General features: G+C 33.3%; 1 protein-coding gene across 1 annotated transcript; it reads left to right on the top strand.

Annotated features, from left to right (window-relative positions):
* The first annotated feature begins 12,222 nt into the window (after window positions 1-12,222).
* Window positions 12,223-17,035, top strand: LOC123542335 (uncharacterized). Its single transcript, XM_045328142.2, has 3 exons — window positions 12,223-12,474; window positions 13,950-14,078; window positions 14,543-17,035. The coding sequence occupies exons 1-3, from the start codon at window positions 12,435-12,437 to the stop codon at window positions 14,722-14,724; spliced, it is 351 nt and encodes a 116-aa protein (XP_045184077.1). The 5' UTR covers window positions 12,223-12,434; the 3' UTR covers window positions 14,725-17,035.
* The last annotated feature ends 884 nt before the right edge of the window (window positions 17,036-17,919 follow it).

Here is a 17,919-nt window from a genome sequence, read left to right on the forward strand (position 1 = left end):
AGTCGTGTCCAGCATGCTAAAGGTTAACTTTTCCGGTCACAAAATTGTTAAAGCAGAACCATTTGGACGAACATGATAGTATGTTATCAATCCACATACTAAGTTTAGTTACAATATATCCAGTGAATCATAAGAAGAAGTCCTGTAAATACTTGTGACCCTTTTAAGCTTTGGTGGTCCCTAATGGTGCAAGTCAAATCCATTTAAATAAACTTAAAATATCTTTATATTGATGCTCAATACCACGTTTGGTGAAACCCAATCAAAATATTCGTGATAAATCGTTTAAATATTTTACTATTTTCAGCATCATCTGCCCATAAATGGGTCAAGTGGAGCCATTTGAATAAAAATGGAGAATGTCCGTACGAGAATACGACAGACCAAGTGGAGTTTAATCATAAAAATGTTTTAGTAAATATGATGGCGTAGAAAGATGGGCTATATACGATTGTCACCGGACCATCCATTTATATGGTATCGCATTTCGCTAATTCATCTTGAAATGTACTAGCTTTATGTTTAAAAAAAAAAAAAAAAAAAGAAAAAAAAAACTTCTGTTTTCGATTCTGAATATATAGATAATATGTGAAAGTATGACACATCATTTTATGCATGTGTTATGATGGTAACTTAAGTATCCCAAGTAGCTTACTAACTGTAGTATAGGACGCTTCATTGTCTTATTAAGTACTATCTACCTAAACAAAACGTACTTCTTGTAAACAAGAAGTTTGAATCTGTAACAATACATTGTTTGTGAAAAGGGCACGAGTAGTATGCAACTCACTGAAAATTTTAAAGCTCTAATTATCTATTTATGTATTTGAGATGGTAAAGAAAATCGTGGATAAGTAAAAGTTTTAATGTTCCCAATGTGGAACAGTTACTGTTCTTTTTTTTAACTTTCATAGGTGCACATAATGGTAGTAACATGGTGCTTGATTAATATTCATTCATTACTCGATATATGGTGTGAACTTATTGTATAATTAGACTCGACGACTGAAAGCTCTCTCTCCCAGGGGATTAAATGAATATTTATTAATATAATAACATCATTAACAAGAATTTAGTCACATTGCGGAACAACTGATTTTGATAAATTTATTTGTATACAAAATGCATATTGTTTGAGTTAAATCATTAAAGATTAGTTACAATAGGAAGCAGAAATACATTTATTTCTTACATTTTATCAAACCGAAGGAAATTCAGAATTGATTATGTGTTTTAGATAAATAAAACAGCCAGAAATAATCATATTTAGCTTTTTGTCCTCACATATGTTTTAATGGGCAGGTTAGCAATGGTACGTGTTTTAGAATGCAGAGTAAAATTAACCCCTGTTCAATTAATCAAAATGGAAAACAAATAGTTTGTTTATGTTTAAATCGCGAACTAATTGTCGTCTGGGCTTAAACGCAGGTGTCGGCCGGGATCGCAAAAATCCCAAAAAGAAACTTATTCCTTTTTATGGCTGAAGGTCACTTTTTTAAATACTTCATTGTTTCATACAATAACGACCACTTTAGATTTGATTTATGCACCTAGAACATCACTTTTTTGATACCTACTTTTCATGTAAGTTCTATCTTAAATTGACGGGGGAAAAAAAGAAACAACATATACGGTTGCATAGTTTCTAGACAAATGCCAGTCAATGGTTGTCCGCTACCCCCGAAAAGAAGCATGTTTGCCCTTGTTTGCACTTTTGTTCTTGGACTACAAAATTTTCCATCGTTCAAACATGATACCCGTCATATTTAATGCAAAATGCATTCTAGCAGTGAAAAACTATCATTTAAACGCCTGAAAATGCGTAAAAACGGAAACATTAATATCTATTTACTATGGATTTCTTTCGATTACACCAGGGAAGTACATTTTGTGTCCGAATTACTGACAATATTCCTATAATCTAAACATTCAGAAATCATCAACTCAGCTTCTTCCCTGAATGATATTTATATGGCCCGACCGTTGATCTGTAGACTTGCTACAGGGTCCATTTACCAGTAATTTTGGCCGATTTTCCACGATTGGTTTTCTGTTTTGTTGGATTTAACGACGCACCGACACAATTATAGTATATGTCATATGGTGGCTTTCCAGCTTCGGTGGTTGGGGAAGAAGACCCCAGGTGCAACATCGTGCAATGATATCATCCAGATAGCGTGATGTATTATTAATTGCAGTTATTATGTCTTCCTGCGTATGCTGAACATAAAAACTTTCATAACAATAGGAAAACAAATCCCCGCCAAGGAGTGCACAGTTTGTTCCAATGGGAATATGAACTACTTCGTCACAGTTTCAAACAATACAGTCATATTTGAATTCGCTGGCATGGAAAGATAGTTTCGCGCGGACTTAAATTCGCACATTTTCAATTTCAGAAAGAAAAACAAACAAACACTTATTTGAAGACACCAGTACTGCACGTACTTTTTCAGGTACCATTACATTGTGAAACTGTCAATTAGAACAGTCCGTGTTTTTTTACCCTGTTGAATAAACAATATGACAGTCCAACTGATTATTGCTGTTAATTGAAACTATGATATGTAATGTGTGACAAAATAACAAAAGAACGATCAAAACTAAAACAGATTGTTCAAATCTCTTTATGAATGGCGCTTGTCTAATTACTATAAAACAACAATACCTGATAATCCATTAATATATTAAACACTTCGTAACACATGTTAGAGGATGATACTAGCGCAAGTTTCCGAAGCGTTTGTAAATAAAAATGGTAAGCAGAGTATAACAAATTTATGTAATTAATTAAAAAAAGTTTACATACTCAATTTTTGTATATAATTACTTTAAATTACTTTTCTATCAAGACAACCTTTAACTAACTACCGATAAGCGGTGATGTCCTGACACAATTTGAAAGACACAAACTTACATATCTTTCGGACAGGAAATAAATTCAAATAACTATTAATGTACTTAAGGGATAAATCATAGCGCGGTTTAAAATCATTCCAAGCGCATTTCTATCGTGGACGTAAAGGTAAATAGGTAAAATTCGACCTACGCGAACAAATATGATTTCATAGTATATTTATTTACAATGCAGCTATTAAAATAATGCTTTATCAAAATTGCAAGCTAGAAATGTAGCATTTTTCCTGGCAAAAGTCTATTGAATTGTGACAGTTGGTTTTTCATTTATTAAATAATGTTTTAAGTGGTACATTAATGTATTTAATGGCGAAGCATTTAATTAACTTAATTCATAAACATCAGTCATGTTTGTCCTGTTACTTTTGCCAGATTATTTCCTTTTTATATATTGTACACGGTAAATTGCATCTGAACGATAAAACGCTCGCAAGCAGTCATTAATAAAAGTATTCTAAGTTGTTTAATCCATGATATTTGAAAAGAGACTTTAAACTTATAACGCCCATCTCGCAAGTTTCTCATTGAAAGAATGCGGTGTTTCTGGATTTGACAAACGTGTATACTATAGGATACAGATATAGATATGTAAGCAGGGAGTACTTTTTAACTGCAGTTGCGATACTCTCGCGTTTGCGAGATGGGCGCCAATGATGAGTCTCGTTTGCGATATAGAAGGATCTGGTGTAAAAAGACTACATAAATTTATACTGACAGATTTTCAAAATGATCCTTTATAAATAATCCCTCAAAATGTTCACCATACATATTAACATTATTACATTATTAACATTATTACTGCTTTGAGAGTCGTCTGTCTGGCAACAGAAACAACTACATTCCATGATGCAAATATGAGAAGAATAATCTTGTTTTGGCAGAGTTTAAAGCCGTGATGACAGGACAGCGTGTAGTGAATAAGATCAATTTAAAGGACATTTTCAATGTCCTCCCTCAGACTACAGAGGTAAGCAGTCTGTAAATGACTGATAAGTTTGTAATGCTGTTGCCAATCTTTAACTCTAGTGCCTCCGTACTCCGTACCTTATCCATTCCGATTTATACTCTACTAAGAAGTCCACATTTTCCAAAATAATATGTTCGAATAAAGTACTTGTGAGAATGGAAGTAGTATTCTGCTGTAATCAATAGTGTAAAACAAAAGGGACGGAAAGCAAAAAGAAAATCTACTTCCAACCATACTTGCCGCTATGTTATCAGTAAGCGCGTGCCGTTGATGTCCGATCGAATCAAACTTGTAGGTAATTATCAATATAGCAGGTGTACCTGCATGCAAAAGTGAAATGACTATCTGTTTATTCCTTCGGCGAAAAGGAAGCACAGTGTGTACATTAGCCCTATTGTTACCAATTTCACTATTAAGAATGGCGACTTGAAAAAATGACAAATAAAACGAGTTTAGTATGTGAATGAATTGATTCACCCCAGTCGAAAAAGTATTAACTATATTAATTTAGGAATGATATAGTAACTGATTTTCTAATAACTGGATCTGTTATTGCCAAAGAAAAAGAAGAAAATATAAACAATACAGAAGTAAATAGAAACCTAATCATAGCAAAATTTGACAGCTTTAAAAATGCACTTGTTACAAAAGTATTGCAATAATGTTATTTGCGATATAGTCAGTCATGTGTGTATTTGATAAATGACATGGTTGGTACTATGAAAAACCCCTGTCTTTTTCCTAGTAACATTAGTTAAAAAGCGATGGCTGAAAGAAATGGTTTAAAATTTTCCCATTAATTCAAGGACCTAATTTTGACCATATAATCTTGCAGAAATCGTAAACGAACACGATAAATATGATCTGTGTCCTCTAATGCTAGGCTATCTTATGATATTTTGTATCAACGGTATAATTAGTTTAAAAGTTCTTTTTACAAATATAAACGATTTAGTTATGTTTTAAACATCAAAGAATATTAACGTATTGGCAAATGGTCACTTCTTTCACTGACTAAAACTTCAGTGAATCAAAGTCATGTGAGTCTGATAAATGTTATATGTGAAAAATCACAAAAGGGGATGCTATGGTTAACTAACTATTCTTTATAACGATACTTGCTTATATGTCATATAAACCAATTTATACGGCAAGGTCTGTTTTTAGCATTAGATAATATATTAGAAAGATTTGTTAGATCTAGTCTGGCTACCGACTAGATATTTTTTTTTTTAGAGAAAATAATTCTTTTATATATTTTGACTTCATCAGTCTTGGCTCTGATTATCTAGTCTGGTAAACTCTTGTCAGAGCTTGTGACCGATATCTCATGATAAACCGTTAGCTGACCGATCACACAGTATGACACACTGCAATACATTTCTCCTATGGATAGAGATCTTAATCAGCATTTAGTTAACAGGTAGTGAGCACATGAGCTGAGGTTTAATTTTGTCTTTCATTTTAATCTGGCTAGTTTTGATTATACACCAAAAAATTAAAAAAGTCAGAATTGCCCTTTGTCTTCAATCATAATTTTGTAAAAACAATAATTCTTAAATGAAATCATATTAATTATTATAATAGTCTTCTTATTGGTTAGATTAAATAAATATGTATAAACTATTTATACTATTGATACCAGTAAGTCTTACCTAATAGCACAGTGCATAATAAGAAAAGCAGTCATAGGCAGAATGAATATTTTAACAATGGATTCAGCTGTAGAGAAGGGATTAGAAGTTTTACAACGTAATTAATGATGTTCGTTTTTCTTATTTTTTTAAGTTGAAAAAGTATGTGCAAAATACTATATGTACATTTTATGATGTGTTTTTGAATATTGTATTAAAATTTTCTGGTTAGTAAACATCTTAACCTCCCAGATTTGGTTAGTTTTTAGGGGCAAATAAACACAGTAAAACATGTTTTTGACTGTTATATCCGTCTTGTAGTATATATAAAAAGGTTTTATGGATAAAAAGCGTTGAGTGCATGGTATAAAGGTTTATGGTACATTCAACTTCATTTGCACGAACTCAGCCTGCTATACTCTTGACCTATGGTCCTTATAAAACCTCTATCTTCATACCGTATAGAATTAATGTGATTTTTTTTAAATAAGCATAAAACTGTAATTCATAGCATCTCCATACTTTCTTTAGTCAATTGCTAAGTAAGATATGTAGTACATCTTGTTTCTCTATAAAGCTTACCTAATTATATTTGAAATTCAGTTGGTTCGAGCTACCTATAGCTCGAATAAATTTGAGGATTTCTTTGTTTTTTGAGCAGCGAGTTTTGAGTTAAAAAAGTGAATTTCGAGTGCGTTTCGAGTTAGAAAAGTGAGTTTCGAGTTTAAACTCACCCCTGTGGGTTGAAAACCTTGCTTATGGTGCAGAACTCTCTGGTGAGGAAGCCATTTAGCTGGATGATTGTGCTTGAAACAATGCATGGAGGGGTACCTGGGATTTTCCTTAAGAACCATGTATGGAGGGGCACCTGGGGTCTTCCTTTAGAACCATGTATGGAGGGGCACCTGGGGTCTTTCTTTAGTACCATGCATGGTAGGGCACCTGGAGTCTTCCTTTAGTACCATGCATGGAGGGGCACCTGGGCTTCCTTTAATACCATGTCTGGAGAGGCACCTGGGGTCTTCCTCTGGTACCATGCATGGAGGGGCACCTGGGGTCTTCCTCTGGTATCATGCATTGAGGGGCACCTGAGGTCTTTCACTAGTACCATGCATGGAGGGGCACCTGATGTTTTCCTCTTGTACCATGCTTGGAGGGGTATGGCCGTAAGAACGGGGGGAAAGGGGCGCCCCCCTCCCAATAATTTGACCAATTAAGTTAATTCTCTTAGCAATCTTTTGACAACGAGTTTTGTAGTTGTTTTTGGTGTTTTAACAACCAAAATATTTTTTTTAAAAAACGTTGTTTAACATGGAACTGGGTTTGTTATAGGTCGGCTGACTTTCAAAATGTGTACCGCCCTCCCGCCCCCACTCTAAAAATGCTTCCTATGTGCCTGACGGGCGCCTGGATTCTTCCTCTAGTACCAGAAAGGCTGGAAAATCATCAAATGACACATTTTTCTGTCAATGTTATGTTAAACAAAAACACACACAATATGTAACTGTCCGGCAATGAAAGCCTTAATGCATGAATTTTTGATCACCACCCGAAAGAAAATGCACCTACCTTCCAATCAAAATTTAACAGTGACTTAATGTTAATGAACATTTAATGAAGACCAAATGCAAGTGGTATAAGAAAGCTTATTTTTCCTTGAAAAGATCAAATACCCAAAATTTTTATGCAGCTTCTTTAAGCCACGTCCTTTAATAAGTGCATGAACTTATTTCACATCTGCCAAATAAGTAGTGTATCTATTGTGAAATTGGCAAATTCACCCAGATTTTTCCCTTTTCAATAAAAACATATGAAAATGTACTCAGAATGTGAAACTCCTTATTCAATGCATTGTTTAATAAGAAGACTTATAACATTTTCTACATGTTCAGAAGCACATACAGTAATTGTGGTCTAAACTGAAGTAAAACTCTTGAAAAGAAACTTTGAAAAATTAAACAAATTCCTTGAAAAACAGTACAAACTATTATCTGATGAATTGTTCTTCCACCGCTATAAACCATTTATCTACCTGGTACTAACAACATACCGGTATTTAGTGGTTTTTAACCGATATTTGCGCTAAGTTCAGTGATTTGAATATTACTTTCATTTCTTTAAAACAATGCAAAAAGCACTTACATATCTTAAAGATGAGTGTCGCTAAGTGAACTGAAAAAATAAGGCAATTAATTTGGATAGCAAGATATGGTAACCACAAACTGTGGTTTGAAATGAAATGGAACGGCTTGAAATACATAGTTTGACGTGATATGCGTTCTAAATCCAGTTAGACTTCAGATTTTTCTGTTATTTCTCTTTTTTTATGTTCTGTTAGATTTGTGTATTTTTGGATATTTTGTATGTTGGCTAGAACACAACAGATACGCCATGTTCATTTATATTACGTTTTAGCAATGATTTATAAAAGATAATAGGTAAGGGTAGATTTCTTGGAAGCACAGCACCACAAACACAGCCTCAAAGCCATGCATTTGCAAAGTAAGCCCACAACAATATATATAAAAAATATGTTTTTAGGAACGAATATCATTTAATGCTGGTTTGTGACGCATTTACACTTTTGACACAGCAGTATATACTGTCATAATTTAAGCGGATGCCAAGCATGTTCAAGCTAATAGAACTGTTTCGAAGCACTAATAAGATATTATTATATCATCTATCAAAGCAAATCTTTTAACCCTTACACTGCAAAATTTCTATAATGAACTTGTCCATCTTTCAATTAGAACAGTACCATTAACTGTTAAAAGGAATGTTTACCAAAACATAATACAGTATTATTAGTACATAATTAGTCAATGAAAACCAAGAAAGAGAAATTCAAAGCAAACTATTACAGATCACGCTTATTTATTTCAAAATAAAGAAATTTATTTTAGAATAATTAATTGAAACAGATCAGTGATAGGCAGATATATTTTTCAGTTGTTTCATAAAACACTTAAATCATTGTTTGGGTTGCCAACTGTTGTCAGTTTCTGTTTGTCCCTTGGGAGCAGTTTCACTACTTCCCACATTATACATGATTTCTGTTTTGTAGGAAGGTGTTAGTTCTGTTCTTAAAACTCCTATTGCCGGGTATTCTTATCCATTGTAGATTACAATCAGCATTTCCTTATTTTAGTAATTAAGACATGAATTATTATATAGAAGCATTTTCATCTGTGCAACATCTTTTTTTTTAAATCATTCAAATTTAAACACAGAATACATAATATATAAAAAGTTAAACAACAGATTAATTTACTATATATCAATTATTCATTAGGTATTCTTTCTAGTTCAATAATTTTTATCAAAGTGCTCCCTGTAATCTACAGGTCAAGGGGTCGTTTATAAACATGTGTGAATGGCAATAAATATCCAAGAACCACCAGGTCATGTAACATGATCATTTTCAGCTGTAATAGCTTGACCTTAGATAAAGGTCGATCTCCAGAATTCAGGAGATGCTCAAACCAGATTTGCACAGACCGTATGTTTTGAGAATAAAAGGGACATAATGATACAAAATTTGTATTACCTCAGGAGTTATCTCCTGTGAACAAAACATAAGGTCTGAACACAGACTATGTTAGATCAAGCACAATATATTTGGTACAATCCGTAGTAACCAAAAAATCCTACTTTTGATGATAGCACTATAGCTTTCAAAATACTAAAAAGACTTGCAGCATTTTCAAAACGTGACGCCCTTATACTGTTCATTACATAAATTCAAGTATATACATGTGAAATATTTTGATGTATAGGTTCAATATATCAGTTCCTAATTTTATATACAATAGGATCGTTCATGCATCTTTGTAGAGATTATGTATGTACATTTTGTACATAACTTGCATTATTACAGTGTTTCTCAATTCTCTTCATAGCTTTAACTTACATAAAGGCATACCTTTTTTATTAAAAGTAAAATAACGCATTCCGATGATACTTAATAGTTCACTGTATATAGACATATAAAGTTTTGTTTTGTTTATTTAGGTTAAGCGCTTTTTATCTACAGTTCAACATTTCTGTACCAATACTAACATGTTCTCCGAAAGTAACTGCAAAATTCTTGTTATTGAGCGGCAACCATTTTAAGAATAGACATCAGAATGTCCTAAACCTTTAGCCTACAGACCAATAATGATAGAGTTACTAACAAAAGGCAAACATCCTACGAAAATTGAAGTTTGTAGTCCAAAACACTTTACAGAACGGAATCTGTTTTTAATCTAAGAATTTTGAGACCAAGACCTTTCATCCACTGACCCCAACATCAATAAGGTTATCATTTGCTCGTCACAGGCAATTATTCTGTTAAGATCGGAAACAAAAGATCAAAGCGCACTTTAGTTTTAGGGCGAATTCGTTTTGAATCTCAAGATCCTGATGGCCTTGATCTTTGACCTGCTGATCCCTAAAACTATAAGAGTCCTTCACAGAACACTTGCACTAAATTTTGATAATTGTATGCCCAATTGTTCTCTAGCTGGAAACCAAATGGCTGCCGACCTGCCGACGGATAGACCGACATTGAGCAAAACAATATACTATGTCTTCCTCGGATAGAGTGGGAGTGGCGTAACTATGACATTTTGACATTGATATCCCTGTATGTGATATGAAGATATAAATTAACATGTTGTCTTGTGAATGATGTCATTTTAGCCTACCATTATGACAGTGTTTTGGCACCATTATTGTAAATTATTACAAGTACTCCCGACTGGAGTACAGAGTGAAAATATATTTAATGCTTTTACAGAAATTCAATGCTGTATATTGCTAAATATGACATAAGCTTTGTCACAATAACTCCTCTTACAGTTTTCAACGGGAAAATATCTTACAGAAAATTATTACTATGAAGTAAATTTATACAAATTACCAGAACATACATCTACCTCTCCTGGTTTAGGATTTATGACTCCTTTTATCTATTTCATTATGCTGTATTTCGCTAATACTTTTGTTACAGTTTTCAAGAGATCTAGCCCAAGCAACAGAACTGCTGTGCTAATTAGTGAACAGCCATGTGCATCTTAAGGATACACAGTTACTTTCGCATACAGTTGATAAACCTAACCCCACTTTGCGGCCATAAAACCATGTTTTTTTTCCAGTTTGTCAATTGTTTTCATGCTGCCTGTAGTACTATATGCCGCAAGATATACTGTTAGGTTATTCAAGTACAACTGTATCCCAGTGTAAACGGCAAAATGTTTTGTTTTTCATATTGTCAATCAATGCATGTACTACCTTATACTAAAGTATGCATTGCCAGACAATACATGTACATTTATTACCACATACACCAGTATAAACACTCCCCATTTCCTGATAAATTTCCACTATCCCCTTCCTTTATTGCCAAAAAAATAAAAAGGTTCACGTCAATACATTGTAAATACATGAACTACACTATATATAATCAGGATGTGCAAATCGTACGAAATACATTAATATAAACGTTCTCGGTACTTTAAAGGCACACGTGCTCCTGTTTGTTTAAACGATTATTTCAGCTTTTTTCATATTGCTGATATGTACATATACAATGTACTGCTGCATACCCAAGTATAAACACGCCTCTCTATATAAACGCACGTTTCCTCCTCCAAATACCACAGTTATAACAAAAACATAAGTAAGTACTATTATTTAACTCATAAGTTTATTTACTTATAATAATTATCATGAAAAAGAACCTTGCAGTGTGCCTCTTAAAGATCTGTGCCCTTTGACATAATTAACATACAGCTACAGATGTGGATTCCAAGGTTCCTGAATTATAAAAAAGCATGAGATGATGAGCAAACCATCCTACAATATGACTTAGTGATTTATTTCCCCATTTACACTTAATTTTTTTATTTTTATAACATTTTAAGTCATGTACAGATTTTTATTAAGTTTAACATGCACGACATATTTCTCTCCCTTGAATGTATTTACATGTAAGTCCCGTTCTTTCACGCCCTATAGATAAATCCTGTTGCGCCTCTTGTGTCCGGGTAACATTACATATTCTTTATACTATATATACTTTACTAAAAGCTCATGTCTGACCTGTCAGTCATCTTTAGCTTTTAATTCCAAAATCTGTTTACTACTGTGTTTGAATATAAGGTTGTTTGAAGACATGTTTAAAAAGAATCTTTTATCATCTAGTGTTCATTGTAAAAAAGGTATCTTTTGTTTAATTCCCGCTGTCGGAAATGATTTCAATAATATACATGAAGAAATCTAAAGAAATTAAAAATAAACAAACTTATCATAATAAAAAGAAATCAACCACAATTGTACATACTGCTATACAGTTTAATGATGACATCTTGCGGTACTCGAAATATCCTGTTCTTTATTACAGACTAGGGGACGTGCGGAGTGGGCATACAATACCGGTTGATATATAGTTTTTGACTTGGAGGTCCATAAAACAATTTCTCGTAGGGGATCAACGGAATTCCACTGACTTAATATGGCTACAACAAACTATATGCTGAGTCAGGATTATGCAATCTTCGTTTTGCAATATTTTTTCTTCGGAGAAAAACGAAAAGTGGGTTTTCCGCGTGAGCTGATCTGTATTATCCGGGTTGCACACATTATTTTAATGATAGCTTATGTTTGCCTTATTTGTCATGTTTTATTTCCTGTTAATTCAAGGATGTGTTTACCACTGAGTGGTTCATTATATATTTACCACACAAAAATGAGACTTTCATATCTAATTTATTGTTTTAATTTAACTATGCAGACTCTGTAATTATACGCATGAATAATCCCTCATCTAATAAACCTTCGCAATAATAAACGAAACGGCCATAAGCGTGTCGGCTTTTTGGAAATTAACATCGTATTTTTGTTAATAAGATTATCGCTTGGAACAAAGAAAAATGAATATTGCACTTGGACTTTGTTTGCTTGTATTGACTGGTAAGAAATTCTTTTAATAACTAATAGTCTTAGATTTCATTGACAAAAGTATTTTTATTGAAACATTTATGCATAACATTTCAAACGTGTCATTTAAATAACAGATATGTTTTATGTCGTATTCCAACTTTTGTTGACTAGTCAACAATACAAAAAGCATCAAGGTGGACATGATATTTGATACGTATGGAATATTTAGCCAATCACAGACTCAGTTTAGGTATAAAAGGGCCAGTACGATAAAACATGGGTAGTACTGGAATAGTGCATTTGGCTGATTATAACGAGTGGACAAACACGACGAAATTTTGTCCATTTTTTTTAATGACACAAATTTGTCTACATAAGAATGAAACATTATAAATGGTTTCACAAAAAATTAAATTATTTTGAACAAGACGATTGATTAAGTTTAATCATCATGATGCGCTTTTATTTCCTAAAAATGTATGACACTGCATCAACGTTTAAGGACAAAGAATACATTTAGTTTACCTTTGATTATGAGTTATATTTTATGGTAGGACTATAAATTCAGTATGTATTAATAGGATATTGTGAATTGATTTATATTCATTCGGATCTTGTCCGATGCAATGCATTTATTACAAAACACTGAACGTTTATTGTAAGAAATATGGTAGAATTAGATTTACCTCAGCTGTTTTCGTCTGTTTCCTCCACACACAAGAACTTGTTCTCCGTTGTATCATAAAATCTGTAATAATTTGTGTTTCGATTATTTGTTTTAAGTGTTTGCGTCTCATAGACCATAATAAATGTATTTCACATGTTCAATTAAAGTAGGAAAGGTCGCTGTAATAGATTGTTTCATAGGCTTTCGTTATAAGAAGTGATCCAGACACATATCCTACAAATGAGCGATGACTATTCAAATGTGATTCAGTCAATAAACTAGCATGACAGACACCAAAATATAGTACTTTTATGCAGGCTTATCCTATGATCCATGTTTCAAACATGACTTCACAATTTTCTAAATAGCATATAGAGGAAAATGCTCTCTAGAATCTATTATTCTGAAGAGACCATTAAGCCATGCATTCAACCAGACACATGTATAATACTCCTATTTTCACAGAAATCATTTTATTGATTTTGGATCCATGCTCATTATGAACTGGGCCTCCTTGGCCGGTTGGTCATGGTTATCGAAATCAAATAACTTATATCTCAACCTGTAGGTTCGAAACCTTGCTTGGGTGCGGAATTAATCTTTCTAGTCATTACACGGGCTTGAAGAAGATCGATGATTGTAACGCGGTGCCTGAAATAAAAATGCTGGACGGATTACCTTGGATCTTCCTTCACCGTGAAATGCAAGAAAGATGCAATATGATCTTTTTAGTTATTCAAACGTTAACCATCAGAAACAAAAGGGAAAGAAATGGTTTGTTTCTATTTTATTGATTTGCATGTACTGTTTCGAAAGGAATATTATTTTTCAATTTCAGTTGCAGTTCAGCAGGTGTCAGCTTTGGAGTGCTACCATTGTTACACTGGTTGCGACGACCCATTCAGTGTCAATGGCGTGTCAAAAACTGATTGTAACGGGTCATGTACGAAAACGGAAAAAGATGGAAGTGAGTATATACAAGATTAAAGAGGTTTATATGAAATCATCAAATAGGAAGGAAATGGGAGAAAGAAAATCTTAACCTTTACTCTGCTAAATTTCTATAATGGGCTGGTTCATCATTCAGTTTTGGCAAAACCATTTATTACTTGATGGGGTGTTTACTGGAAAATTACTGACTGAATAGCATCCGTGCAGTCTGATCATAGTCTACACTGGTCGTAAAGGCAAATTAACTTGCCGCCAGCATTCTTGAAGGTTTATGATATACTCTTTCAATTTTGTATTGGCTAACGTATCTAATCAACGAAGTTTGTAAGTGGATAACATTTAGAAAATCTTTACCTTCCTAAATATATATACACTTATGTTTTATGTAGAGCTACAGTGACAATAAAAGGTTTTCTAGAATCAGTCGGATATTTATAAAATCTAGTATGTCAAACCGTCTTTTATTTCTGACTTTTGCAGAGGCAGCGAGAAACTGCTTTCCTATTGTGCAGAAGAACAGCTGTGAAGAAGCTGCTGGTGTGAACGTCTGTTACTGCACAGGAGAACTTTGTAATGGAGCATCAGAGCGATACCTGTCACGTGTTAGCATTGTTGTAACCATTGCATGTGTCTGTATGAGTGTCTTCAAACATATCTTCTAAAACATAAACTCTCCAACAATATACGAATCTGTACAGACCTGTTTACAACATGATCATTGTGGTGGATTATCGTGTATATGTGAATTGAAATAAATATTTAATGAACATTTAGGTTTAAATTGATATCTGATTATTCTAAAGTATATTCCGATATGAGTTATTAGAGAGTTTGAGATTTCAACCTTCGCCTTCCCCTTCAACGTCTCTTGCGAAGTTAAGGTATGAAGTTGAAGTTCGATTAAAATTCCTTGAGATTTCAAACATTAGAATGAACCTTACTTCTTTTAATCCGCCCATTCAATTTATCCGTAATTATGATCGTTTTGTTCGTGCATTTTGATACCAATTGTCCGAAAGGGCAGGAATTTTACAAGAGGTTTTAGAAATGAAAAGAATGAAAATTAAATGAAAAAAAAAAACATTTCAATTAATATAATCATCGCATGGATATTAGAGCGATTACCTAAAAAACCAACAAAAAAAGCAAAAACAACAAGAAAAAAAAAACACGATAAAACAATGTGAACAATGTAAAAACTCGTTAGTGTTGCTCCAAACATTTAGGTTTTATATAAAATTATGTCAGTATAGTCAGTATACAATGCACGATTGTAAATCATACACGAGAGGAAATAAAAATGATTATTACATACCTAAAATTATTTTCCATTGGGTTTCAATGGACCGCGATCGTGCAATATTTTCCATATCATGACGTTGAACGCTTTCATATCGGACTAGTTCCAATCCGTGACTCTAGTTACCTCCCCTGACGGTCCGTCCATTGCGAATCTCGTTTCTTTAGATTTTTGTTGCTATTGTGTATTTGTTTATTTTGTAATTTATGCAACATTTTGTTTACTTTTACACTTTGATAGGGTAGGGGTAGGGTAGGGTCACACCGAGTTTCAAGACTGACTTTCTTTGTAAAATGTAAGAATCAAAGGGGGAATTAACCCACAATGTCTCTCTGCCAGGCTCTGGTTCCGTGCATTTAAAAAATGGAGTTATCCCATACGGCTAACAGGAAAATTCTCTCATCATGATATCATAAATCTGAAATTGTCTGATACTTCAAAAGAATTTTCCGTCTTACCATTTTATGTTTATAATTAAAACGCAATTGTCGTATTAAGTGTCCGACAGAAACAGATTGATTTTATTTGGATGTGAAAATAAAATGTTCCACCAAATGATAATCACGCGTAATTATTTATTTTTCAAGTAAAATGACTGTCATGCCATGTGCCTCCATCCAGATTTCAGTCTTTGATGCCGAATATGTGGACAGAGTAGATGTAAAAAGAATGAAGTTTCGACTTCCGTGATATCACATCTTCGGACGTTCAAAACTTCACTTCATACGACAAAAAGGCCCATCTGGTACAATCGATACCGCCTGGGGACACAAATATGCCGTAGAAGTTAAAGTTTGAACAAAATCTCAAAGTTTCTCAAAATCAGTTGATAACTTTATACTTCCAGGTTCAATTCAATGTGTTTAGTTAAAATCACTAGCCATACAAAACTTTATTATTCTTATACCTATTGATAGTGTTTCGCATCAAATTTAGTCTAATTATATATATGGATAATCAAATAGTCAGAAATCCTGAAACTAAGCTTTTTATTTCGCATAGTAATAAAGCGAAGTCTTAGGCTTACGTGATATTACATGGAAAACTTTAGTAGCAACGTGTGATTTAAATAAAATACACGCATATCGGTGACGTTTTACCCAAAATATATATGAGAGACGTTGAAGGGGAAGGCGAAGTTTGAAATCTCAAACTCTCTATTAACTGCCTGGAAACTTTATATTAGTTAATGTCAAGTATGTTTTATGTTCTGTTTTGAAATATGTCCATAACTTAACATTGTTTTGTGTTACATATCATCTAAAAAAAAAATTATTTTTCATTTTCTTTAAAACTGATCGGAAGCATTTTATGTGATTAATGCATCATGATAACAAAAATAAATAATAAACATATTTCGGTAATTTCACTTCATTTAGGAAAGACATAACATTACCATACAGGTAATGATAGCTTTCCACCACATTTTCAAAGGCTAATGAGCTGTCAGTTACACAAAAGAGATATATATTTAATGCACGCATCGAAAATTGTTTTGTTATGCTAATATATCAGTTAAAACATTGCTTTACGCTTTGTATAGTCTTGCTATAAACACACGTTACATTCTTGTCGCAGGCATACACATCTTTCACATCTATATGCTGCGTTTTATTATCTATCAATATAATGAAAGGCTGTTTGATATAAATAAATCTTTCCAGACAGTTTAATTTCTTTTTGTCATTTAACCTTATTGTGCAGATAGATGTACTTAGGTTTACGATTTTAAGCTTGACTATTCTAGGAAAGACTAGAGATATTAGACTCACCCGTCTGCGTCGGCGTCCCGATTTGGTCTTTGTTTGTAAGCTGGTATTTCAGTAACCACTTGTTGTAATGGATTGAAACTTCACAATTATTCACTGTGATAAACTGACTCACATTAAACAGGTTCCATAACTCTATTTTCCTTTTTTTCTTTTTTACAAAATTATGACCCTTATCCTACTTAAAAGTTTTGGTTAACGTTTTGTATGTAAGCTGGTATCTCAGTACCCACTGATGGGAATGGATTGAAACTTTACACACTTGTTAACTGTCATGAGCTGATTTGCATTGTACAGGCTCCATTACTCTACTTTGCATTTGTACTAAATGATGCCCCTTGTTCGACTTAGTTTTTTGTAAAGTGTTTGTATGCAAGCTGGTATCTCCGCAACCACTACTGGGAATGGTTCAAAACTTCACGGCTTGTCCAATGTAATGAGCTGATATGGACTGTACAAGTTCCATAACCCAGTCTTGCATTTTTACAAAGTTATGCCCCTTATTAAACTTTTATATTTATTTATTTGACAAGGCTGTTGCTGCCCTCCGACAGCTCTTGTTACTTTTGTACATGTTAGTTAGTTCAAGCAAATGTTTCTTTTTTAACGGTCAAAAATCAATTCGGATACAAATAGAACATCCTTGCTATAACGTTTTCTATGATGCCATTTGATGCCATTTGTCGGCAGTTTCATTCAAAATGACAAACTGTATTGGGCACTTATGTACGAAAATAATGTTGAATTTTGTGTGTTTGTTTTGGGTCTAAAGTCGTTTTTCGACAGTA

This window comes from Mercenaria mercenaria, chromosome 19 (genome assembly GCF_021730395.1).
Source record: "Mercenaria mercenaria strain notata chromosome 19, MADL_Memer_1, whole genome shotgun sequence".
NCBI lineage: Eukaryota > Metazoa > Mollusca > Bivalvia > Venerida > Veneridae > Mercenaria > Mercenaria mercenaria.

What these genes read in the sequence shown, in the direction of transcription:
- LOC123542335 (XM_045328142.2), top strand. Translation starts at nt 12,435, where the DNA reads ATGAATATTGCACTTGGACTTTGTTTGCTTGTATTGACTG. An exon ending in TTGTTTGCTTGTATTGACTG is followed by an intron (nt 12,475 to 13,949) that starts GTAAGAAATTCT and finishes TTTCAATTTCAG; the next exon opens with TTGCAGTTCAGCAGGTGTCA. An exon ending in GAAAACGGAAAAAGATGGAA is followed by an intron (nt 14,079 to 14,542) that starts GTGAGTATATAC and finishes TGACTTTTGCAG; the next exon opens with AGGCAGCGAGAAACTGCTTT.